The sequence below is a fragment of the Balaenoptera physalus genome (genome assembly GCF_965194825.1).
Source record: "Balaenoptera physalus genome assembly, chromosome: X".
Taxonomy (NCBI): Eukaryota; Metazoa; Chordata; class Mammalia; order Artiodactyla; family Balaenopteridae; genus Balaenoptera; species Balaenoptera physalus.
The window spans coordinates 129,067,011-129,091,838 of record NC_138903.1 but is presented as its reverse complement, the minus strand read 5'-3'; the positions used below and the strand labels follow the sequence as shown (position 1 = coordinate 129,091,838).

Sequence of the window (24,828 nt, the reverse complement as noted above, 5' to 3'; positions counted from 1 at the left end):
TTCTAAAATTTATATGGAACCACAAAAGACCCCAAATAGCCAAAGCAATGTTGAGAAAAAAAGAGCAAAGCTGGAGGTATCACCCCCTGGTTTCACACTATATTACAAAGCTATAGTAATCAAAACAGCATGGTTCTAGCAGAAAAACAGATACACAGATCAATGGAACAGAATTGAGAGCCCAGAAATAAACCCATACATATATGGACAATTAATTTACAACAAAAGAGCAAAGAACACACAATGGGAAAAGGATAGTCTCTTCAATAAATCGTGTTGGGAAAACTGGACAGTCACATGCAAAAAAAGTAACTAGACCACTGTCTCACACCATATACAAAAATCAACTCAAAATGGATTAAAGACTTGAATGTAAGACCTGAAATCATAAAAATCCTAGAAGAAAACATAGGCAATACACTCTTTGATATTGGTCTTAGCAACATCTTTCTGGATATGTCTCCTCAGGCGAGGGAAACAAAAGCAAAAATAAACAAATGGGACTATATCATAACAAAAAACTTCTGCCCAGCAAAAGAAACCATCAACAAAATGAAAAGACAACCTATTGAATGGGAAAAGATATTTGCAAATCACATATCTGATAAGGGGTTAATATAAGAAATACCTAAAGAATTCACGCAACTCAACAACAAAAAACCAAACAACCGATTAAAATGGGCAGAGGAGTCGAATAGGCATTTTTCCAAAGACATACAGATGGCCAACAGGCGCCTGAAAAAGTGTTCAACATCACTAATTATTAGGGAAATGCAAATCAAAACCACAATGAGATATCGCCTCATGCCTGTTAGAATGGCTACTATCAAAAAGGCAAGAAATAACAAGTGTCGGCAAGGACGTGGAGAAGAGGGAACCCTTATGTGCTGTTGGTGGGAATGTAAATTAGTGTAGTCACTATGGAAAACAGCATGGAGATTCCTCAAAAAACGAAGACTAGAACTACCATATGATCCAGAATCCCACTTCTGGATATTTATCCAAAGAATATGAAAACACTAATTTGAAAAGATATATGCACCCCTATGTTCACTGCCACATTATTATATAGCCAATATATTGAAGCAACCTAAGTGTCCATCAACAGAGGAATGGATAAAGACTTGGAACATATATACAGTGGAATACTACTCAGCCATGAGATGAAATCTCATCATTTGCGAAAACGTGGATGGACCTTGAAGGTATTATGCTCAGTGAAATAAGTCAGATGGAGAAAGACTAATACCATATGATTTCACTCACGTGGAATATGAAAAAACCCAAACAAACAACAAAATGAATTTTAAAAACCAAACCAAACAAAAACAAATATATAGATACAGAGAACAGAGTAGTGGTTACCAGAGGGGAAGGGGCAGGGCACGGGGATGGCAAAATGGGTAAAGGGAATTGACTGTATGGTGATGGATGGAAATGAAATATTTAGTGGTGAGCATGCTGTCGTGTATACAGAAGTAGAAATATAATGTGGTACACGTGAAACATATAGTGTTATAAACCAATGTTACCGCAATAAAAATCAATTTAAAAAAATGGGCAAAAGATCTGAATGGCCACTTCATCAAAGAAGATATACAAAAATGAAAAAAGATGCTCAACATCATTTGTCATTTGTGAAATGCAATGTAAAACCACAGTGATATACCACTATACACCTATTAGAAAGGCTTAGATTAAAAAATAACAATAAGATCAAGGGCTAGCAAGGATGTGAACAACTGAGTCTCATATATACAGCCACTCTGGAAATGGTACAGCCACGCTGGAGAACAATTCAGCACTTTTTTATAAGTTTAAACATACACTTGACCCAGCAGTCCCACTCCTAGGTATATACCCAAGATAAATGAAAACATATGTCCACACAAAATTCTGTACATGATTATTGATAGCAACATTATTAATAATCACAAAAAAACCTAGAAACAACCCAAATATTCTTCAATAGGTGAATGGATAAACAAACTGTGGTGTATCTGTGTAATGGATTGTTACTCAGAAAGTAATGAACTATTGCTGCATGCAACAACCTGAATGAATTTCAAAGTCATATGCTGAGTGAAAGACTCACTATGGAAAGTTTACATTACTGTATGATTCTGTTTATATGACACTCTGGCAAAGGCAACACTGTAGGGACAGAGAAGAGGTCAGTGGTTGCTAGAGTTTGGGGGTGGGGAGAAGAGTCTGACTGCACAAGGGTAATGTGAAGGAACTCTTTGGGATATTGGAATTGTTCTGTATTCTGTTAAAGGTAGTGATTACAGGAGTCTGTGCATATGTTAAAACTCAAAGGATGGTAACTAAAAAATAAAAGCTAAATTTTACTGAATGTAAGTTTTTTAATGTGCTGGCCAGAAATCAATACCACATGCCAAGTGTGGTCTAAGTAGAACAAAGCAGAGGGGATCTATCCTCCTCTTATTTCTAGGTGTTCTAGATTGGGGGTCAGCCAACTACCTCTCCCAGGCCAAATCTGGCCCACTGACTCTTTTTGTAGATAAAGTTTTATTGCAACACAGTCACCAGCATTCTTTTCCATATTGTCTATGGATGTTTTCATGCTAAAACAACAGAGTTGAGTAGTTGAGACTGAGAACATATGCCCTAAAAAGCCAAATATATTTATAATCTGGCTCTTTACAGGAAAAGTTTTCCTTTACAGGAAAAGCCCTGCTCTAGATACTTGTCTTTAATTAATACAGTTTTAGGCAGCAATATACGTCTACTCTAAACACTGGTGGACTCAAGTGAATTACCATATAGTTATACTCCTATGAAACTTCATTTTATCAGATTTAGTCCATCTGGTAAGCTGGTTTCCTGATTCTGACCTGTGGCATTATTAGCAATCTCACCTAGCTTTATTGTTATCCAGTGGGTCAGGGTCTGTGCTCTGTAATAATCACTTAAAACCTACTCTTTCATCCCTGTATCCTCATGGTGAAAAGCAGAATGCGTAACGGTTAACAGCATGGATTCTGAAGCCAGACTGCCTGGGTCGAGATCTTGGCTGTGCCACTGGTTAGCTGTTGAACTTGGAAAGTCACTTAAGCCCAAAGTCCTTCCATTTCATTATCTGTATCAGGGGGGTGATAATAGTATTTGCTCCCTGGCATTGGTATGATGATTATATGAGTTACTATATGTGAAATCCTTAGAACAGTGCCAGGTACAAAAAACTGCTATGTAATTGTTTGATATTATCATTAGTGTGTACATTCAGTTCAGGCCAACCTGAGTTCCAATCCTGTTTCATCTGCTTAGTAGCTGTATGATTATGTGACTTGGGGGGAATTTATTCAACCCCTCTGAGGCCTCCAGGTTGCCCTTGACCCATTAATCAGTGGTCTCTGGGTAATGAGCTAAGCACTGCTGGAGAAAATCACACAATGTACAGATTGGAACCTATGCAAACTTCATGTCTTCAGGATCACCCGATCCTTGACATTGCCTCATAATCTTACTGTATCCCTTAGATTGCTCCCTCTCTCCCTTTCAATGACTATTTCAAACCTTCTCCAATCTCCTCAAACATCTGAACTTTCCCCTGACTGCCTCCTACCCCTGCCAGCTTATCAGGAGACAGGCAGGAAATGAAAAATGTAGAAATTCTCCCATATTTACTTCTAATATTTTATGAGTTTGTTTTTAATCTTTCATACATCTGGAACTAATATTGTTGCGTGGTGTGAGGTAAGGATTCAAGATTAACTTAGGGAGAATACAAATGTTTGAAATATCATTTTCCTCTCTCAGAATGGTATGACTTTCCGTTTGTTTAAATATGCTTTGGTATCTCTCGTAGTGACTTAGTGTGTTCATATAGCTCTGGCACATTTCTTGTAAATGAACACATAAGATATAAATGGAGTCTTTTTGCCCATTATATCTTTTAGTTGATTGCCTTACATATAAAGACAATTTCTATATATTTATTTTGCATACTGAAACTTTGCAGAATTGTATTGTTCATAGTAATCATTTTGGTTATTTCTCTTGGGGTTTTCAGGAAAACAATATATATAATCTACAAATAATAATCATTTTACACATTCTCTCCCATTTTAATACCTCTTATTTCTTTAGTTTGTTTAATCACCTTGGCCAACCTCCAGAACAATATTAAATAATAAGGATGATAAAGAATACCTAATCTTTTTTCTCGACTGTAATGGAAATGTCTCTAGAGTTTCTCTGTGAAATGTGACACTAGCTTTTGGGTTGAGATGGATATATTTTATCACATTAAGGATGTTTCCATCTTCTTCTGTCTTATCAAGAGTAAGTGTTGAGTTTTGTCAAGTATATTTTAGCATTTACAAAGATGATCATGTAGTTTTTTTCTTTCTTATTCTATTCATAAAAGACATTACATTAATGGATTTCCTAATATTGAACCAGCTTTACATTCCTGGAACAAAACCCACTAAGTCATGCTGCATATCCTTTAAAATACTATCTGATTCTCTTTGTTAGTATTTCATTAAGGAAATTTGCATCAATATTCACAAGTGATATTATTCTGTAATCTTCTTTTTTATATACTGTTTTTGTAAGATTTTGGTATCAATATTATGTACTAGTTTAGCCTTTCTAAAAAAATACTTTGCAAATGTTTCTTGTTCTATGTTCTAGAACAGTTGAGCTATATTATACCTTAATGGTTTGGTTGAATTTTCCTATGAAACCCCTTCTGGGGGTGATGACTTCAGTAATGGGTGGGACCAGTCTCCATTTCACTGATGGTGATAAATCTGTTTAGATTTTCTCTTTTCTGGAGTCAGTCTCAGTCAATTATATTTCACTAGAAAAATCGTCCACCTCATCTACATGCTTACATTTATTTGTACAGAGGTGAGTAAATTGCCACTTGTGATTATTTTATTTTCTCTGTATCTGAGAGGTTATTTCTCTTTATCATTCCTTGTTTTATGTATTTGTGTTTTTGCCCTTTTTTTCTTGATGAGGATAACTAACAAATTATTTATTGCTGTTACTCCTTCATTTAGAAAAAAAACAGATCCTAAATGTGCTAATTCTAATGATTTTCTGTTCATAATCCATTACTTTGCAGTTCTTTATTTATGTACTTTTTAAATAGCATCTTTAAGCTCTTGTATCACTGCTTTGGCTCTTGTTTTTTAGATAAAACTGCTTCATTTTTAAACAATTCATGCCACTACGTTGGTCATAGCTTTAACTTGTTCCCTAGCAACGTTTCTTTTGCTACATTTTTTCATATGCTATTTTTTTAAAGTTTTGCATAGCTCTCATAGTGATTCCTTTTTTGATTATTACTAATTTTTTAGGGACACGCATTCTTCCTGGATCAGTTATTTGCAGGATATGTTTGTGGCAGTGGCGGCCATGGCTTAATATTACCAGACTAGCAGGAATTCTCTTCTGAACACCAGGGTGTGTCACCCAGTGCTTCGGCCTTTACTTCTGCCTTATCAAGAGACGCTCTGCAAGCTGCTCTCAAAGCAGCCTCTGGCTCTCTTCCACCTTGCCTCAGCAACAACGTGCTTTCCACAAATGTGGATTAGTTATGTAATTTCTCATCCAGTTCTGCCTTTTCTACTTCTCAAAATATGCATGTCTCAGAGTTGGTCCACGGAAGCTCCCATCACAAACCTTCACACCCATGCCCATTATTGCAATATCTTTTTTGCCTTTTGTGGTGTGCCTCTTATACTGAAAATCAGTGCTTCATCATCTATGCCCCAGGTCCATGACCATGGGAATCATCTCTTGGATTCTTCCCTGTTTGATCTTTACAAAATAGTGATTTAGGCTTATGGATGTCTCCTGGTTAGAGCAATTACGGAGTTTACATTTCTTTTTCTCATTCTCCATAATGCTTTTGGTGAGTAACAAGAGAATGGGGCAAGCCTTGTTTTGTGCTTTCATTTCAAAACTGGAAGATGCCTACCAAATTGATTCTGAGAGGCTACTTTCTCCATGCATTTTCCAGAGACACTGGTTTTACCTTTACACAGATGCACATGGAGCGGTTAACCTCCTTGCATTAGAAATTTTTCCCCAACCCAATCCCACTAGCACAGCTAGGACAAAAAAACTGGTTCTTAAACAACAGTTGGAAGCTATTACTTCTTTCAGATATGCCTAGACTGCTTTTTGGCAAACTAATACATTGTTTCATTACCCTCCCTGTACATCCAAGATACAGAAAGCAGGTGTAAATTCTACACGTGGCTTAAATTCTCACCTGCTTTCATTCAACTCAATAGAAAATAATAAATCACCATATTCTCAAAAAGAAACAAGTTGACAGAAAACAGGCTTATTTTTATAGCACACCCAAGATATATAGGGACTCATATATTTACTCAGCTATTTTAAAGGGCTTACTCTTGCTCGCTCCCTGGACAGCTAAATGCTGAGTTGCTAAGTTACTGGTATTTGACATCATCTCTTCCCTGACATGTCCCAGGTTTGACAGGTTCCCATGATTCACTGGGCCAGTCACCTCGTTACCCACGTTACTCATTTACCCAATGACGTCTGGATAATCATTTAAAATTCACATCATACACTAGCTGCAAACCCCCAGATTCCACATGAAAATATTTAAACTGCTTTACAGGCTCTAAGTGCATTTGGAAGCCCGCTGGATGGCTTACCTACATTGTTCACATAATAGTTGTTATAATTAAATTTAGCATCTTTCTTCTGGGTTGGTTTGTGTGTGAGAAAAGAGGAAATGATTACTGGGAGGCAAATAATGGGTAATATCTCTTATGGGCTAATTTGGTTCCATGAATAGCTCACCTCACACATGCATGCTATGTATTAAGTCCATTAGTGCTCGGAGTTAGCTTCAGAAAAGGTAATACTCCACATAATTTACCCAGTCAAGGGCATTTTCACCTGCTGACAAATTTACATATTTCCCAATGTCATTAGGTAGGAACTAGTCATCAGAATAGCAGAGGGTGCAATCATTAGTTAGTCCGTTTATTTGACTCCATCAGTGTTAATGTTAATTATAGTCTAAATTATATTTAGCAGTTGTTGTCTTTCTTGGATGGAACACTATATTACTATTTCAAGAAACTATAATTTTGAAAGTCCACACCAGAATAGGATAGATGCTTTTTGAATCATCCTAGGAGGATTAGTATTTAAGACGGCTATGTAGAAAATCGTTTGCATGATTCCAATTTGAACATTATTTATACATTAATTTGACAGGATATAAAATCAATTGCCTAATTATTGGTTAAATTTATCAAAGAAATTCTACTGAAAGGTGCTTGATTATGCTGCATAGTTATGATAATATAATCAAAATTCCTTTCAGACGTAATTGTCTGATCAATTTTGCTCCCCAATCCATTTTTTTTCTCACTCTTAAGATGGGCTTTTTCATTCGTTTCCCCTTTAAAAGTAAAAACTAGCAAGTACTGTACATGGTCGTCCTCTAATTATTTGGTAAGTTCTTTCCACACTAAAACTGTGCACTTAAACATAGACCTAATAAGCAGAATTGCCATAATTTAGAATGCTGTAAACACAGATCACGCTGCAATCAAAAGAGGTGCCCATGCCGGTGTTTACAAACCTGATCCGTATGGCAGGGAGAGATCTGTAAGACGATAGTTTATCAAATCAAGTTCCCTAAATCCTAGCTAGCAAATTCAGCATCCCTCATAAACAGTGAATTACCCATACAGATGTTTGCTTATGAAATTATCAACTACGGAAGGTACTTAGCTAGGAAACACAATCTGTTCGGCGTCAAATCTAAGAGAAGTGCCGTATCTGCATTTGTGACTCTAGAAAGGATTTAATTGATAGTCTGTTGATATTTTTAAGTCAATTCTTGCTAAGAACAAATAAATCATACCACTGCAGGAGAAATAATCATTGAACATCCATCCTCAGCTAGTAGCATTTAGTGCAGACTGCTCTCCTTGGCTTAACTCTTCCAGAAATGATTACTCTAGGACCCATAAAACCCTGCAGAGCTAGAAAAGAAGCCGCCACTGCGGCCCAGATTATTACATATGAGCAGCTTAGGAATCCCTCATATGACAGATGAATTGTAACTGCAGAACGCCATCACTAGGGCCAGAGTTATTATTATTTTTCATTTCTGTTTGTACTCGAGGGTAGCTTGAGTCTAAAGAGAAAATGGCATGCTGATGGAAACAGGTACGCAGGCTGGGCTGGGCTGCACAGATTGCTGCCTTTAAGTTTCTGATCTGTAAAATTTATAATAAGCAATAATATACTTGACAAGGAGCAAAGCCAGCTGAATTTCCACAGCTTGTTTTGTGGAAGAAGGGCAGGTGGCAGGAAAGGTGTTGTGGGCTGATGAATTCTGGTTTGTTGGAGAAACTACGTGGAATTATTTTGGCATAACTGAGTGTGTAGGAATTAAGGAAACAACAGAAGCTGAAGTGAACTGTTGGTTGATGCCATTGTAATGTTAACCATAAAAGAGACCCGGAGCTTGTGAAATAAGGATGGATTCAGGTAAGCCAACAGGAACAGAGAACAGAAGGAGTGGGCAGCATGAGAACTGTTAGAGCCGGTGGTTTGCCCTGAGGGCGAATTACTCAACCTCTCTGGGTTTCCATAACAAGTAACTAATAATAAAATCTTTTAGTTCTGTTGTGAAAAGTAAATGACATAATGTACTTAAGTACTCTGCCTGCATAAAGTGGCACATTACTACTATTATTTTTTATTAGTAGCAGTAATTTGTTATTGTTATTATTTTATTATTTGAAATGAGATTTGAAAATATTCAAGATGTCCGGAAGAAAGAATTAATTCCTAAAACCGGCTCAAATTTTGTTGGTTTGCTGGTATTCCCAGTTCGAGTTGCTAGAAGTAAGTCTGCCGAGCATCTGAGGCAATTTTTTTTGAATCCAGGGATTTTCACCGTAGGTTTGTGACAGGGTGGTTGACAGGTATAGTGCAAAGCGAAGACCAGATTCTCCTTGTGCCTCTGCCATATACAAGCCTCACCCAGGGTGGCAGGTCATGTATAACCTCTCTGGGCCCCGATTTGCTGAAACACTGGGTTGGCCAATAAAGCTCATTCGGGTTTTTCCATAACATCTTCCGGAGAATCCGAACGAACTTTTTGGCCACGCCAATAATAAGGGACTACCCATGGTTCCTATGATCAAAATAAGATAATGAGGTTCAAGTACTCTGAAAGGCAGTCACGTGCTAGAGGGACGTAAGTTCGTCATATCAGGTCAAGTCAGCCCCAGGAGACCAGACAAGGTGGGCTCCCGGGTAGAATGAGAACCAGAAGTGCGTGGAAAGAGAAGTGGGTCTGAAGGGGAGAGGCCAGTCGTGGCCTACTTGGTCTGTGCCAATGTGCGATGAAGTGGCTTTGCCTGCTGGGCTGTAGAGGGACAAAAGGGGGACTCGGGGAGGTGGGAAAGTTGGGCGAGCCGACAGACGGAGCTCTCTCCCCGTTACACATGCCAGCGGTGTGTACACATTACAGACTCGTTCACGGAGGAAGAAGAGGGGTGCAAGGGTGCAGAATGACCCCCTGTTCTCCAGACGAGGAAATTGAAAAGCCACACAGCTAGGAAGTGATGGAACGTCGGGACCAACTGGCGGCCAGCTTTTCCCACCCCTGGGCCAGAGCACCTGCCTCTGCAGAGTCCCCTTCAGTGAGGGAGAGAAGACGACCTCGCTTTGGACTCTGCTTGGTTGGAAAAGCACTGAGGGGGTCAGGGAGAGGAGGCCAGAAAGAGGAAAGGTATCTCCCCCCTCCGCCTCCGCGAGAAGGAGGCAGATGGGGAGCAAGGTGACCAACAGACTTACTGTGGGATCGTCTGCAGGGCTCCAAGGCCCTCAGACAAACAGGAACGTGAACGTGCCATAACAAAAATGTCCAGCAAGCACTCTGTTGTGCCGTGTAATGTGGTCTATAAAATTTTAAGAAGTAGTCATAAAATCTGAGGCATAGACTTCAGAAAGCTGATTTTTATTCCAAGCATGGAGATTGAAACATGTCATTCTTAAATAAAGGAAAGCCCACTCATTAATGGTATTGTCGAGAAAACAAAACAAAACAAAAAGCCCAGAATTCTATACAATGTATAGCCCTTCAAAAGAAAAAAAAGAAAAAAAAAGCCCATTCCCCTAGATTCTCTTTCAAGAACAACAGAAAGACTTTTGTTACTTTCTCAAAGGGAGCTACCTTTTATGAGCTTATTAAGGCAACTACTTCTTTTCTTTGCGTGTTTAAGTGACATTCTATTGTTTCTCTAAGTGGCTTCTCCAGCAGCCTGGAGTCGCCAGCCTCTGCCAGGTGTCCGGCCGGCTCCCCTCGCTCAGTCACTGTGTGGCCCACCTAGGCTCCAGGGCCAGGCTGCTCTGAAGTGGAGAATTCCAACTGTCACAAATGAGGTGGTGATTCTGAAACGGGTCTGGCATTCCTTTGGGGTTCAGAAAAGACCACTGACTTCATTTGGAAAAGCCAGACTACTGTAGGGGCTAGAGGAAGAGGTTTCTTTCAGCATCGCCTTTCTTTAAAAGGCAGGTGGCCAAGACCCTCACAGTATTTGGTGTATTTGGTGCATCTGCACCGTCTCCACCCGATGCGGGATGCAGGGAGCAAGCGGCTGGGTTCCGAGGGTGCATCACGCTGTGGATTTCATGGCGGCGGCCCACACTCCCCCCGCCCGGCCCTTGGATCCCAGGGAGAGATGATGGAGGGGTTCCTGGACTCTTACCGAAGTAGCCAGTACGCCCCTAACTCAGATCGTCTCATCTCTGATCAGAGGGATGGGACTCCTCTCTTTCACAGTCAGTAACAATGTTCTTGGGCTGAAAAAGGTGCACGAATATCCACACTTGGGGAAATCAGGTGCCCGCTCAGCTCGATGGTAAACAGGTTTCTACTCCTTTTTATTCCTTTGGCTGCATTTTCACAGGGTTTGCTTCCAACACTTACCAGGGAGAGTGTCGGGGGAGTTGGGGTGACTTGGGGAGGTGAGGAAAGGGGATGAAGAATTTCCCCTGGCACAGAGATGGATTTCTTGCCCCAGTGGAAAGCCAGCATGGTTTTCTCCTGGCCACACTGATCATTTCTCATAGTAAAGAGCATTTATATACCGCTCCGCAGCTTATAAGGGAATTAGGACAGGCGTTATTGTCCTCTTTTACAGACAAGGAAGGGAGATTCAGAAAGATGAAGTTATCTGTCCAAATTACAGAAGTGACAAATGGTGGAGAGAAAACTCACTCCCCTGACTCCTATTCTTCATATACCGCAACGCCTTAGGATGCCAACAGCCAGAGACGGGACATACATTTCTCTGCCTTGGCTTCGGTTTCTCCTTTTGGTTTAATCGTGTACTTTGGGAGAGGTCATTGCTACCTTTTGCAGCTCTGTGCTGCCTCCGCGCCATTCTCATGCACCAGTTCACTCCCATTAGTACCATCTCCCACAACTTGCCACCATTCTCAAGTCTCTCCTCGTCTCCTCCCCTCCACCCTGCCACTTCTCATCCCCTCATTGTAGGCCACAATCTCCATGACCATGTCCCATCAGCAACATAGCAGGAGGCAGCAATGAGGCTGACCTGAGATCCCAGAGAACAGAAAGGCAAAGATTGCGGGTAGGATGCTTGAACAGGAAACGTTTCCTAAAGGAGGTGGTGAGTCTCTGTTCAGCCCTGAAAAGAAAGACTCAGAAGGATGCAAGAAGGCGACAGAAGCTTGGTGAGATCAGGAGACTAGCTTGATTAGAGAGCAAGAAGACCAGGTAAGAAATGAGACACTCCCGGAAACAGAAGAGGAATGACTTTAAACAGCTTAAGCAGATTGACTGCTTCATTATTAAAAGGCAGAGAGATAAAGGTTTAAACTCACCCGCAAGATTTCTTCAACACAGCTTGGGTCACTGGGAAGGCTCACCTAAAACAAAATAAACAAAAAAAGAAAATTAAGCATAATCTAGTTATTCTCAGAAAAGCATGCTGTATAATATTTTACCCTGTAGGAAAAATTGTAAAGGAAGTAAATATAGCTATACATGTTGTTTTTTCCCCTATTAAATACAAAGCAGTAAATATCTGCAAATGGCCAATTTTGTTTTCTTTTACTGAAGCAGTAAGACCACAGTACAAGATGCAGAGAGGGCCTGGCTCTGTCACTGACTTGCTCTGGGACACGGAACCATCCTCCCCTGTCCCCCAAGCTTCACTTCACTCATCCATCCAAAGAAGGAGCTCGCCTTCCTGATCTTTGAGGCCTCTTCCACCCACTGACATACTTTACCATGTTATTCATAATCACAGATTTGTAAAAGAGGACGCCTATATAAAACACTTCTGTGATTAATTGAAGTCCCCTTTTAACTCAGGAGTCCAATCAGATGCCTACAGAGAGAATCTCACAAATATACAAAGTGAATGCCCTGAGCTTTTCTCCTCAGTGTGACACCTTCCTAATCAATCAAAATTCAAGCAACTAGCAGAACTGTACCGAGTACTGACTCTGCGTCTGGCACATGCCCTTTCCTTCAGGAGCTCCATAGTCAGTGAAAGCAAGAAGCCAAATGCCAAAGTGAAACACCAGCTCTAAAGCTGTGCTTGATGAGGGACCTGAGGGTGGGACCACCAGCTGGAGGAAGGTCTACCAGGTGTGATGTCACCTGTGCAGGTACGGGCATCCCCCAAACCTTCCGAACTCTCTCCTTCACACCTTCACCTGCTCCACGATGGCAATCTGATCACCTCCACTTCCCTCCAGTTCCAGTAGGGAGACCATTGGTCTCTTTCACTCACTGCCTTGGGAGGTAAAAGGCCAGTCCTGTAAAGACAGCACTGCCAGAGAGGCTGTAGGTTCCAGGCCTCTCGCAAGGGCAATTAAGTCCTAATCCCCTAGTTACTCTGATAGATTAAGGTGTAAACACAACTATATTTGAGGAAATGGGGAAGAGAATATGGCGCCAGTTTCCCTCAATCTTAAAAAATACATGTTACAATCATCAGTAAATCTTAAATGAGCGTAACAGTCACTACTGTACATACATTTATTTCAACCAATATTTATTGACTACCTTGACTACCTACTCCATGTAGAAGTCCCTGCTCCAAGCAGCATAAACTCCCTAGTGGGGATTAGAGAGTCAACAATAATGAGGGGGCCATCCAGCCTGGGTTATCCAGTGTGGTTCCAGTGTACACATGTTATTCTGCTGTCATTACTGACTGTGTCCCTTTTCACCCTCAAAAACGTCCTGATTCGGACGACAAATTATACAGTCACCCTTCCAAGAACACGAATATTCTAATACTGAGCGGAAAGAACAGGAGAAGGAAAGGCTGACAAATTGCCTGGGCAGACATGGTAAAGAACCTTAAATACAGGCTCCTGAGAGGGAACCACACATGGTTTGGTCTAGCAGAGATCATTCATTCATTCATTCAACAAATATTCTTTGAGGGCCAGGGACTGTGCCACCAGGCTTGTGATCGGCAAAGACACAATGGAAAGAAGCAAAAGGAGACACAGTTTCCTCCCTCATGGAGTTTGTAGACTCAGGAAGAAGGCGGGTGTGAAGAATCACATAGGTAATGGACGATTGTTACCATGGTAAGTACTATAAAGCAGAACATCCCATGGACACCAGTCCTGCAAAATGAAAGGTTCCATGTCCAAAAAAGTATGGGAAACGCTGCCATCCATCCCCCTCTTGGCAACCCATGATGCAACTTAAAGGCTCTGAGACACCTATGTAATTGGTTTAAAGCAGCATGTTCCCAACTTTTTTGACTATTGATTGTTGGGTTTTTAGTTTTCATGTGTTTTTTTTCCCAATTAACAATGATCGCCATTCCATAGAATGGGTGTTTGCAGAATATACACTAGGAGAGGCTGGTCTAACATATTACAGGATTACAGAACTCAACTGATTATTCTTAACATCAAATAAAATCTCATTCCAAGGACTTCCCTGGTGGCGCAGTGGTTAAGAATCTGCCTGCCAATGCAGGGGACACGGGTTCGAGCCCTGGTCCAGAAAGATCCCACATGCCACGGAGCAACTAACCCCACGAGCCACAACTACTGAGCCCCTGTGCCACAACTACTGAAGCCCGCGTGCCTAGAGCCCGTGCTCCGCAACAAGAGAAGCCACCGCAATGAAGAGAAGCCACCGCAATGAAGAGAAGCCACCGCAATGAAGAGCAGCCCCCGCTCGCCACAACTAGAGACAGCCCGCGTGTGGCAATGAAGACCCAACGCAGCCAAAACTAACTAAATAAATAAATTTAAAAAAAAATCTCATTCCATTGCTCAAGGCTCTAGCAACCGTATTTTCCAAGACAGTTGTTGAACTTCTAACATATACCTTCCCCAAACACAAAGGTCAAAATGATTACAGCCAAGACTTAAATCTTCAGTGTGGTTGTCACACTGTATCTGTTGGGCTGCCCAACTCTCAGGAAAAGGTCTTTGTTTTCCCTTTGCCACACAAACACACAAATGTTAATTCTGAAATAAAAGTGGGAAAAAAGTTATCAGCCACATGCAGACACAGCGAGAACATTTGCCTATGAGTCTCAAAAGTTGGGTGGGAGGCTGGTCCTTCCCCTTGGGAACAGGACTTCACAACCTTACCACCCCTCTGAGTTCCAGTTCGCCCAACTATAAAATAAAATCGAGTAAAATAAAAGGACGATAATAGTAATACCTGCTCCTTTCAAATCTCACAAGGGTTTCTGCGAGCAGCAAATGAAATAAGGTATGTGAACGCGCTTTGTAACCTGCAAAGCCCCTCATGGTGCGTTGGGTCATTAGCCCCTGCCCTGCTGGTCTCCTCACTGCTTTATTACGAAGCCCAGTCTTCTCGTCTGCACAAGGTAAGATCTGACTCACTCTTGCCAACCGCAAATATCATCTCTACACCTGGTATTATAAATATCCGTTTCCTTATGGGGAAATGCTGTCAAAATAGAAAGAGTTGTGGACTCTGGGGAAGAACTCTGCCGACACGGACAGTCAAATAAATATGCATCCATACCGAGCGTGCAGATTTTTTTTTCTTTTTTAGAAAATACTGGAATCCAGCATTGACATGGAGTCACCAGTCCCACAAAGTCATCTAGCCCTGCCCCGCTGCTCTTTTCACCGCAAGACAACTCATTTGAGCCGCAAGTGGTTTTTCCCCCCCTGCAAGTGCTTTTGAATTAACCAGCGAGCATCTCCTCTGTGCCTAGAACAGTGCTGGGCGAGGGGGGTCGGTGACACAAAGAACCATCAGACTTGGCCTCTTTCTCTCGGAGTTAAATGTCTAGATGGGATGGGAAAACAAACAATTGAGACCCACTGGGACATACATTGTAAGGTGGTGACAAGGGTAATAGGATCGCATTCATTCGCCCGTCCGCCTATTCATCAGTTCTCCCATTTACTTCTTTAGACAACAAATCCTGATTGAGCTCACACTGTGCTCAGGATGGTGCCAAGGGGAGGATTTAAAGACACCGAAGACAACATAATTTCTGCCTTCGAGACTCCACGCATATTGAGGGAGACAAACATTTACAGGGGAAACAGACAATACGGAACAGGAGGTCTGACTTGGGTGTCAGGGGTACCTACCGGGTTCACAGACAGAGCCATGTCCGACAGGAGGTCCCAGCCGCCGAGGTCCCCCTCGCAGTCCTCGGCCCACAAGGGGGTGAGAGGCCAAGGATCGGACATGGCCGAGCAGTGCTGGGGCCACCTGAGGCCGCTGCAGGCTCGGAGCCCCCTGCGGGACGGCACCCAGGTCACTCACGCTGCGCTCTGGACAGAAGCCGGGCTCAGGCTGGGGCTCAGCCCCGGCTGCCTAGTTGCTCTGTCTGTCTGTCAGTCTGTCTCTCACAGTCCCGTCCTCTCGCAGGAACTATGGAGGAGTCACTCGGACAGGTGTGACAGGAGACAGGAGGAGAAGTAGTGGTGACACTGGGATTAGAACTGCCGCCTGACGAGTTGCCAAGCTGCCGCTTAATTCCGGAGCCACCTTCGCCTCCCTTTCAATGCACTCTTGAGTATTCAGAGAGTCCACAAAGCGCAAGTTAGCCACTCAGAGCTGGCGATCTCGTGCATCCCCCTCTCCGCCCCCTCCTCCGGGAGCAGAAAGCGAGCTGCACGCCGCCCTGGGAGGCTGTGCTCTCACTGCTGGCCCCAGACGACCCTCTCGGGCTGGGCACGGATGGGGTCCTCTACGGGCCAGGGAAGGCAGGCACCCATCGGGCAGGTGCTGAGTTGACTGAGAGCCCTCCCGAGTGCCTACCCTCTCGGCGTGTGACAGTGCAGGCTGCCACCCCATGTAGCCACACGGGGACCACGCGCAGATCAACTGCCTGGTGATAAAGACATATCTTAGGAAATAATCAGGTACCTTTAAATCATCAAATATTCAATTAACTGCAGCAACAATAAATGGATTGCATAGGATGTTTTAATCATTCTGGAATTAATCAGTTTGGAGCATACTTCTTGGCGATTAGGGTAATACAAGATATCAAAAATACCCTGATTGTGGCATTGAGAGACACTGATAGAAAACACGAAGATTCATGTAAAACATTAAAAGAATCATGATCATCACATGGTTAACCCAGTAGAGCGAGATGCGTGTCTCTGAGTACATTTTTATTAAGTGATTGCGAGGGAAAAGAGGTCATTTTTTTTTTTTTTTCTAAAATCACCCTGAAGTTTTCCCACAAAACCTGGCCATCTAAGTCCACTATTCTAGGCATGTTCCACCTTGACAAAGACTTCGCCCAGTAAAACTCACAAATTGCAAGTTTAATTGCCAGTGAACGCTTGGATTCTCCTAACAAGTGCAAGTGACACTGAGTGACACATCACTAACACCAAAATCCATGCTACCGGCCCAGTTAAACAATATCCACGACTGACACCGCTGGCAGCTTCCAAACTAATTCCATTTGTATTTTCATTAACAAATTGCCCCGTTCATCCCCATGACTCACTGACGAGACAGAGATCCCCTGACACGGCATTACTAACAAAATGAAAACTCAGGTTATGATATTCTAGTAGCAAATGAGTTTTCCGGCTTTTTAAAATGTTTAATCCCCATCATCGGTCATTTGTCCAAACAAGTAGCAGCAGCCTCTGAAGTTCCTATTTGCACTCGCTTTGAGACCCCTTTATTTCCCCTCCCCATCCAGGGAGTCCCCGTTTTCCAATTTGGAAAAGGACGAACCCAGTTCAGGTTAAGATCTTTCTGTCCCTTGCTTCCTGCCTCACCTTAACCCGTCCCTATTCTAGTTTGTATTCATGAGTCTATGGTTAAACGGGAACAGTTAACATAAACTGCAGACAGAAATCCTCAGGTGATATAACTTTAATCAAAACAAAGAAGATTTCACAACAGTTACATGGTACAGCCAACCAGCTCATATTCCCATTTCATTTTAATACAGCAAAAGTCCTGGGTGTCCAAGGAGTTGGTATTTAAAATACTGCTGCCGGCTAATTTTTAAGGGTGTCACATGGTCAAAATACCCCATGTAAAACAAGCTAATATTCACCATTCACTCTAAGAAAAGAAGCAATAAAAAGTAGAGCATGACAGCCCCCGCTCGCCACAACTAGAGAAAGCCTGTGCGCAGCAACGGAGACCCAACACAGCCAAAAATAAATAAATAAAATAAATACATTTTTTAAAAGTAGAGCATGAAGATCAAAGGAATATACCACTTGCCATTTTAAGCCAAGTACACAAAGTGACCCTGTGTCTAGAACCTTACATGGAACTAAAACTAAAAAGGAAGACTCAGCGATCACATTTTATTTATTTGAGCACATCAGTGAGATAATTTACTGTGTTTTCTGAGGGCATAAAGGGGTAGGGGAAAGAGCATGGGCTTTGAAGCTGGAGAGACTTGGATTTTAATCCCAGCTCTGATACTTAACTTGCTTTGTGAACTTGGTCAAGACACTTGAACTTCTCTGAGCCTCTGTTTCTCTATCTATATAAGGGGAATAAAATTCCACTTCGAGGACTGTCATGAGGTTGAGATGAAGTGAGTCACATAAAAGCACCTTAGCCTGGCAGTGGGTGCATCTGAAGTCTCCATCAACACCTTTTATTCTAAGTTCCCTCTAAGGCTCTTGGAAAGTTGTCAGCACCCTGAACCTTGGAACCACTGAGTACATAGTTTAGTCGCCTTGGAAATTGGCCCCCATGACATCTTGCGAATGTCGCTAATTATGAAACCCTATTCAGGGGCCCAGTCTCAGGCTGCTCCATCTGGCGGCTCTCACTGAAGGTGACAAAGGAGGCTGGAGATGGGACTTGAGGGGGCAAGACAACAGAGAGAGAAGGGGGGCTGAAGGGGAAGGGTGGGCGATGCGCTTCATTATGGGGGCAGCTCTCCGCTGATTACATTAGGTATGGGCAACGGCGGAATGCATATGCAGAAAGGCCCATCATCAGCGGAGAGGACCTAATGGCAGATGGAATTTGAAGTGAAGAGTACTTAATTCAGTGGGCTCTGAATAGCCATTAGCTCACTGTTCATTTATTTGGTCTAATAACTAGTTTCTATAGAAGACTGAGCTATAAACGGGGAGGGGGGGGTGAAAGTCTTAAAGAAAAGTAAGGTACACATCTAGAAAGATTACCCTAAGAAACCAAGAGCCCTTCTGCAAGAGGCTGGCTGCCTGACCCACATTCCCCCAGGACGCCCTGCCTCTGGTCACCGGGGCTGGGCAGGGGCGGCTCTGGCGGCTGCCGCTGCCAGTACACACATGCCCGAGCTGTGCCTTCTCTGCAGCGAGGCTCCCCAGGGACGGAGCCCCTCCTCCCACATTCTCCAGGCTTCTCGCCCAGATGCCTTAATCCCGCTGCTTTCACTCAAGCTGCATTCTCCTCCTTCTCTTTGCCGGCCTCCCAGACTCCGACCCAACCTGCTTGCCCCTTCCTGCCTGTGCTCTTCTCAGCCTTCTGTCTGCTCTCCGTGTCTGCCCTACAACCCAGAGCCCTTCCAGCCATGGTCCCTGCCTTTTGAAATTCCTAGGCATGCCTACGACTCCTCAGGGCCCGCGGGATACCCACTTCTGTCCCATCCAAGTCCTAGCACCGAAACCAAGGACCATTTAAGATTAAAGTCTTCATTCCACGAAATCCCTACTTACTGCACTCCCATTAACATGAATGGCTATGTTGTGTGCAGGTCCATATGTAGTATCCACATCTGAACTTCAATTCTCTACCTCCTACACATGGACCATTTTCTCACTGATGGTAATTGTCAAATCCCGGGTACATTTCCTCTTCTTCTGCTGACGGTTTTTAAATGCATGGGAAACGCAAACTGATTTTTGTACTAACTAATACAAACATGAGGAAAAGAGTTATTTCATGGAGAACTATATTCAATATCCTATGATAAACCATAATGGAAAAGAATATATATTAAGAAAGAATGTATTGATATGTATGACCAAATCACTTTGCTGTACAGCAGAAATTAACACAACACTGTAAATCTACTAGACTTCAATAGAAAAGAAAACATGAGGAAGCAGGCAACTCCTATACAACATGTAGCAGACATGTACTATAGGCCTCAGCTATAAAACTAATTTCACACCTTAGTCCTCCTAAGATGAAACTGAACCAAAAGACCATTTACAGTTTCTTTTGTGAGGAGTCCACAGTCCAGATAGCATGGCATATGATGTATCACACATCATGTACTGCAAAGCCACCCCTGAATCCTTAGGAGTGGCTAGGGGGACAGGAGGAAAATCAGGCAAGCATGGTGTCCCAGAAGCCCAGAGAAGAAAGTGTTTCAAAGGAGAAAGCAGCCATTCAATAAGATAAGGATGCAGAATCGGTTGGGTTCGGCCGATCCTAGGCCATCTGGGCCATCGGCCGCCTTGGACAGAGCTGTCTCAGTGGCATGCTGTGGATGTGAATCTCACCTCACCGAGTGTGCTGAGGAGAGAGTGGGAGGGGTGGATGCAGGAGGGAATAAACAATTCCCGCTGTGACAGGGAGCAGAGAGATGGGGTGATAGGATGTGGGGACGTGGTGTCGAGGTTTTCCTTTGTATTTTAAGAGGGATGGTACTAAGGCATATTTATATACCAATGGGTATAATTCAGTGGAGAGGGGAAAAAAACGTATCGCAAAAGAAAAAAAATGGATGATTGTAAAAGCAAAGTCCTTGAGAAGGAGCGAACAGATTAGGACACAATTGGAGAGACTAGCCTGAAAGAGGAGCGTGGACCCTTCTGGACACTTCTTCCATTGTAACGGGAGGGAAGGCAGAGTGCCTTAGGTACATAAGCAGTTGGGTTGGAGAAATTAAAGACGAGAAGATGAGGGGGTACTTGTCTGATTGTATCTATTCTTCTCTATGAAGTATGTGGCAAGGTCATCAGTGGAGAACGGGGCTGGTTATTGGAAACGTGCGGAGAAAGGAAAGGTGGAAAATGGTTCTGTTGGAGAACAGGAACAGGGGTAGGCTAGGAAAGTATAATAGAACTCTCTGGCAATATTTAAGGGCAAGAAAGAGCGAGCTACCGTGTGAAACACTGAAGGAGATGCTGTCTATGCCCGCAGTATGGAGATAAAGGAAGGAGGAGGTAGGGGAAGGGAGACAACTGGAGGCCAAGTAGCCTCTGGGGATTTAGAAGGAGGTGGCACTCTGCTCCCCACTATTAGCTACTGCACTTTCCAACACTGATTAGCTAATTAACCACAGTTCACAGTTCTCCAACTGCTCTGATCTATAAGGGGCTTCATTCTGAATGGAACAAGCAGAGCGCCCAGGAGCAGGAGTAATGATTTTCTGGGATCCCACAGTGGTGACTCTCCTCAGGTGACCCACAAGCCCGGATGAAGTGAGGCGCAGGGCCTGAGGAACGCCTCTCTGGGGGCTAAATGAATTCAACTTTGTCCCTCGGGAAGTAGAGAACTCCATTAACCCGGATCCTCCTGAGAGAGATCATCGCTACATAGCATTGGAAGGAGTTTCCAAATTGTTTAAAGAAGCGCTGTTTTTAATCACTTAAATATTTTGTCCTTAAGAAAACTTTTACACATTTACTATGTTAGCAGGAGACATTTTAAAATACGATTATCTTTTATAATACATCTTGGATTGATAACTTCTTCTAAGCATTTATGGTTTCTAAAAGATACAAGACTTCCTCACCAGGGGGGAAAAAAAATGAAGTGGGAGTTCAGATTTTTCTGGTAGCTTCTGAAGACATTGCCGCAGGCATATTATGGGGTCTTAAATTACGTGCTGTAACCCCATTTAGAAAAGAACCTTTTAAATATGTATCTTTGGCTCCTATTTTCTGAAAATCTTTCAGAAAGGAAAGGTCTTCCCTTGACATTCACAATCCCTCACCCTAAAGAAACTCCTCCCGTCTTCTTCTAAATACATAGCTAATGACTTAAATGTCTGCTTTAAAACAAGAAACCCAGATTTCAGTTTGATTTTGCTCTATAGCTACATGTTCCTTAAAGCAACGTCAGTGGAATAGACTTTACAAATTGTACCCATACATGTCCTCAATAAAAAGGTGACAACAGAATACACTTGATAGAAAGTGTCTCCTCTTTCAGACTAACCTCTAACGAACTTGGCGCCTTCTTGACTCTCTAAATCCTGCACTTAGGATTGTCTTAATTGCCAGTGGTTGACACCGCGATGCCACGGAAAGAGACCTACAATTGCTCTTCTCTGACAGTGATGATCCGAGAGAACAAGCCCTGTGCACGGGAAGTGAATCCTCGCCAGCTCCCCTATTATTTATAACTCTAATTAAAACACTTTTATCTATTAATGCCAAGCGACACTACTAAATATATTCAGGGAAGTTCACATTTTTTCTAGACTTCTGAAATCTCTCAGATCTGCGCCCACTTACATGTGGTTTAACTGCTCACTAAAATGAAACGATAGCTAAGAATAACTCCCTTCCATTAGATTTATAAATCTCATTAATTAATTCTACATCTCCAATGGTGTAGAGACCAAACTCAACTGCAAGATCTAATTAAAGAGAAGTAAAAAAAAAAATGTTAAGAAACAACACTGAGATTGAAACACAGAAGTAACTGTTTAGCCTCAAATTAATGAGGCGCTATGCTAAGCAAGCATGTCCATTAATCCCTAATGAGGATTTTAAACACATTAAAACTTCCTAATACAAAATGTTTGCCTTCCTTTTATCCAATAACAAATAAGCCAATAATTTTCTGGCTCTAAATGACACTGTTAACTGTCACGGCATGTTTTATTTGACAAACCCTCCATTCAAATACTGTAAAACCAATTAATTTGCCTGCTGTGAAATGTGTTTCTTGGTAGCTTTTATGTGATTTTTTTTCTTCTCAAAGGAATGTAAATAGGAGGTCAATGTAGGTGCCTGGTTTTGCTTAAAAAATATGCCACAGTAGCTATAGGTTGTCTCTCCTGTTTGCAATTCAAATGAGTTGAAAGACAACCTTCATTTTCAGGTCACAATCACAGACTGGTTTCCTGATAAGGAAACCATGTCAGAGTAATAGTTTGATTACCATGAAGAGGATGTCATATTTGAGAATGGAGAGTTGGCAAAATTACCACTTTGTTCGATTATAAATAATACTTCACGACCCTGGCCCTTACCGACCTGGCATGGTTACCTATCTCCTGCTTCATCCAGCCCTCCCCCAAATGCACCTGCGTGTGTGCCCAGGAAATCGCTCTCTAAAATTCGAGTTTATTCCTGATGCTTTTATTTGAAAACACCAAGATTTGTTACACTTTTTTGTTGGCAGAAAAATCAATAGAAGAAACACAAGAAGTTCCTGTTTCTTAAACTTCCCCTGGGCCTTACTTAGTATCTCCAGTTAGCTTGAGAGATGGCCCTAAGACCCCTTCTGCCCAGCATTTATGGGACACTCTGAAACACTTGGCTCATAGAAGGGCATGGCACTTTTCCAGAAAATCACTCTGCAAACACAGACCCTTGACACCGTGTCATAAAGAAAGGGTCTGTGACATTACGTGTGGGCCCGCTCTGTGGAGCGTCTCGAGCCCACTGCCTCACACATTGAAGACCAGAGAGGGAATGATACATAGCGTCCCATGGTTTATGGAGCCAAACAGTTTATGCCAATTAACATAAAGAGCATATGCAGGGCACCAACGATCCTAGCTTGTCTCACATCCACATGAAAACCAGGGACTGATTATTTCTTAGCTGTGAAAGTAAGCAAGATAAACAGACACCTGGCAGGTGCTTATAATTCCAGGTACAATGACAACACCTTACTGATACAAATAAAATACATCCAGTGAAATAACCACACTTACTCCTGACCGGGATCAATGTGTTGGGGTATTTCCAAACTTGGTGCTTGGAAAATCTGTTCACGTTAAGAAACTTGTCCCAAATGGAAAATATACATTGCATTCCCACTACGCACAGTACAGCGCACTAGGCATTATGGGAAATTCAGTAGATGATAAAGAATGAAATGTCCACAAGGAACACCTACTTAAGAGTAGACAGGACCTATATACCAAAAATGAGTAATGACAGTACAAGTTAGCACATGTTTTCTGATCCCTGAATCAGGCACATGGGCAGAAGGGGGATTTTAGTTTGGGGATGACATGACTTAGATGGCCAAATATGGGAATGTCCAGACTATCTAATATGGGGAGAATGAAAGTGATTATTTCAAATCAGGACTCTCCTAGAAATCCCAGACTGTGTAGCGACACTACTTTTAAGAGACAGATGAATGGCTTTCACAATAACTGTAATAGGAAGTCACAGACGAAAAAACTGTCCATGGCTCTGGGGTGATCATGCAAGGAAGTGGGACTTGACCTTAATTTCGAATAAGAGAAAAGATTCATATAGGTAGTGACTATGGCACTGTATGACTTTGGGCAAGTCACAGTTTCTCTAGCTATAAAACCGACGGGTTGGCCTAGGATCTAGTCTCTAAAGCAACTCCAATCTGTTAAAATGAGTCTATCAATCTGTGGTCCAAAGCAAATTAATTTCAAAACTTGAACTTGTGTTCACCAGCTGATCTCTAATTAAAAGAAGTCTCCAATCGAAAATGAAAAGCTATAAATTTCACAGGTACAGAGCCTGCATGATCTACAGAAGTAAAAATGTCAAGCCATCCTGGCAAATATTTTCAAAATGGCAGCAGATAACATGCTTTAGGACTTCAGTGGAAACATTAAAATGTGGACAGTTCCATTTTTCATATTAGGGAGACCACTATGACTATTAGATGTCATTCTCAAAAATAACATGTTGGCCACAAAGACAGAGTGCCTCAATCATGTGAGGGCTTCTCGTTAAGTTAGAAGTTCTCGCTAAATGGTAGTGAAAATATAATCGGTACTTGGCTAAAAGTCCATACACTTGAAGCCAAAGCATGTAGAAATGGCTCTGTTTGAAAAGACTTTGAAAAATCCCACAATAGCTCCTACATCTTCCGTGTTTAATCAAGATTTGGGAATGTACTGAGACCACCAGACATCAAGTGTGCTTGCGACCTTTTCAACTGTCAGACCAGATAGATTTTTATCTTATGTGAATCAACCCAAAGCCTCAAAGGTGCAGTGCCAGAGCGTGAATCCATTTCACTAGACAGTCATTGAAATTATAATTCAAAGTTCAACTTATTTTCGCATTTTCTACCACAATACTTTTGGCAGCCCAGGGCAGAAAGTCAAAACCTGGTTTCCAATGGAGACCACTTCCAGTGGTTTCTAAATGTTGGCAGCAAGAATT

The 24,828-nt window shown here is 42.2% G+C and overlaps 1 protein-coding gene across 4 annotated transcripts in view; it reads right to left on the bottom strand.

Moving 5' to 3' along the window:
• AFF2 (ALF transcription elongation factor 2) overlaps nucleotides 1-24,828 on the bottom strand; it is a 486,511-nt gene that overhangs the window by 180,762 nt on the left and 280,921 nt on the right. For all 4 annotated transcript variants that reach the window (XM_082445730.1, XM_082445732.1, XM_082445731.1 and 1 more), the window contains exon 4: nucleotides 11,902-11,946. In XM_082445730.1, coding sequence (XP_082301856.1) covers nucleotides 11,902-11,946 — 45 coding nt within the window. The remainder of the gene's footprint in view (nucleotides 1-11,901; nucleotides 11,947-24,828) is intronic.